This window comes from Lactuca sativa, chromosome 6, assembly GCF_002870075.4.
Source record: "Lactuca sativa cultivar Salinas chromosome 6, Lsat_Salinas_v11, whole genome shotgun sequence".
Lineage (NCBI taxonomy): Eukaryota > Viridiplantae > Streptophyta > Magnoliopsida > Asterales > Asteraceae > Lactuca > Lactuca sativa.
The window spans coordinates 200,418,894-200,421,032 of NC_056628.2; the positions used below are offsets into that span (position 1 = coordinate 200,418,894).

Sequence of the window (2,139 nt, forward strand, 5' to 3'; positions counted from 1 at the left end):
CGTAAAGTTGTTGTATCAATTATCATAAATATATTATATATTTTTCAGCTGATAATTGGAGGCTAGTCATGGGTTGAACATATACACAAAGAATCAAAATTGCAAATTATATATCGATCAATTGTGAATAATAAATCCAATTATTATTAATATAATTTTCAAGTTTCATTCAAAAATTAGTTCGATCATTCACGATTAGATCTAATTATAAGAAAGTGATAGAAGCAAACTCTTTTGTCATCGGACCAGCATCGGCAGGGTCGTCCCTTAGATTTTGAGGGCCCTATACAAAAAATAAAAATAGGCCCCTAATTATATATATAAATAAAATTCGTTAATACTATAATAAGTCGATAAACGTTATAAAAATAATCAAAACAAAATACCGATACAATATATTATCCTACGATAAGTCAATAGATGCTCTTCTACTATTTTTTAAAGCAAAATTGTTCACAAATTTCTATAATTAACACTCTTTGATATATTCTTCTCAATAGTTATCGTTACCAATCCATTAAGTCTTTTTTTATGACATTGTCGACCGTAAGTAGGACTTTTATTAAGATGATAACAACCATATAGAGTATTAAATTGTGACATCTGTAAATTTGGATTAGACTTTTGAACTTTTTAAATATATTATAAGAGTTACTTATATCCAGTATATATATAAGAATTTACTTAATATTTAAAAAGCATGTGTTATATTTAAATATATGGGTGTTGAATGTCATATGAAAAAAAAATGTGAATGAAATTAATTAACATGACACAAAGGTGTATTTTTAGACACGAGGGGTGAGTTTGTGTAAATTTAGAAAACTGTAATGGAAAATAAAATATGAGACGGGATGTTGTAGGAAAATGAGCAACTACTCAGAGACCAATAGTGTAACTTCACTAAAATCTTAGGGTAAATTACACCGTTGGTCCCTCGTGCACATGCCAGAAAGCGTGTTTAGTCCTTATTTCCAAAATTTAACTCGTGCAATCCCTTGTTGTTATTTATCTTGTACGGTTAGTCCATATGCATGTTAACTGTTAAATTCTTCCGTTTAAGCTACCCACGTGCCTTGCACGCAGGGGAATTTTCGTCTTTTCAGGCTTTCTATACATGAACCAGTATGGCGCGACTTCGATAACCGATCATTTCTCATTTCATCCTCCGTCAACCCTTAGCATTGCACAAGAAAACCCTAGTTTTCTACGATGGTGAACTGGAGGATTAGGCAAGAATGGGAGGAATACGATCTCCAAAGCTCATATGGTAAAATTTTCTACATTTTCAGTTGATCATCCATTATACGTTCCTAAAATGTAATTTTTTTTTGGGTTCGCAGCTGACAATCCATCTATGTTCTCGATACGATTGAACTATGGTGGAGTTTGTACGAAGTTTCCAGGCCGCAAATACATAAAGGGGAAGATGAAATATGTTGATGGCATTGATAGTGACTTGTTCTCGGTGCATGATATGGATGAGATAATGGAATTGCTTGATTGTGTGGAACCAGGTAAAAGTATTTACTATCATTTCAAACGACCAACCTGGGATTTAGATTTTGGGTTGTATGCTTTGGGCTGTGACGAAGATATAAACCACTTTAGGTCATACGTTTATGAACACAAGGTGATAGAAGTGTATACATAATTTTGGGAAACCAAGCTGCATACGTATCAAATGTCCCTAAACCCTGCAAAGATAAAGATACATGAAATTCCTAAGTCCCTTTGTCATAAAAGCTTGTTATTGACATGGTCAAATTCAGGGGATTGTCCTAGTGAAGAAGCCCCTGTTTTTGAGAATGTAGAAACTATGGACGAACCCCCTAGTACATTACTTGAAACAACCTTGGAACAACCCCTTGTTACATTGAGTGAAATAGTTGAGTCAACCCCTGCGTATATACCAAGAATTCAAAGCCCTTTGACTGAACCAATGATAGGAAGCACATGTCCTAATGTTGATGGTTGGGATGGTACATTTGAATGGTGTGAACCTTTTGGTGGGACTCCTATGGAACAAGATGAACCAAATAGTGAAAAAGCAGGTGAAGACAGTCAAGCTAGTAAAGACAGTCATGCTAGTGATGACAATGAAGATAGTGAAGACAATCAAGATAGTGATTACATAGT

General features: G+C 34.1%; 1 protein-coding gene across 1 annotated transcript; it reads left to right on the plus strand.

The window, feature by feature from the left end:
• Positions 1–1,131: 1,131 nt before the first annotated feature.
• Positions 1,132–1,654, plus strand: LOC128126939 (uncharacterized). The gene is made up of 2 exons (XM_052765140.1): positions 1,132–1,270; positions 1,344–1,654. Exons 1-2 carry the CDS (start codon positions 1,213–1,215, stop codon positions 1,652–1,654), a joined length of 369 nt encoding a protein of 122 aa, XP_052621100.1. The 5' UTR covers positions 1,132–1,212.
• The last annotated feature ends 485 nt before the right edge of the window (positions 1,655–2,139 follow it).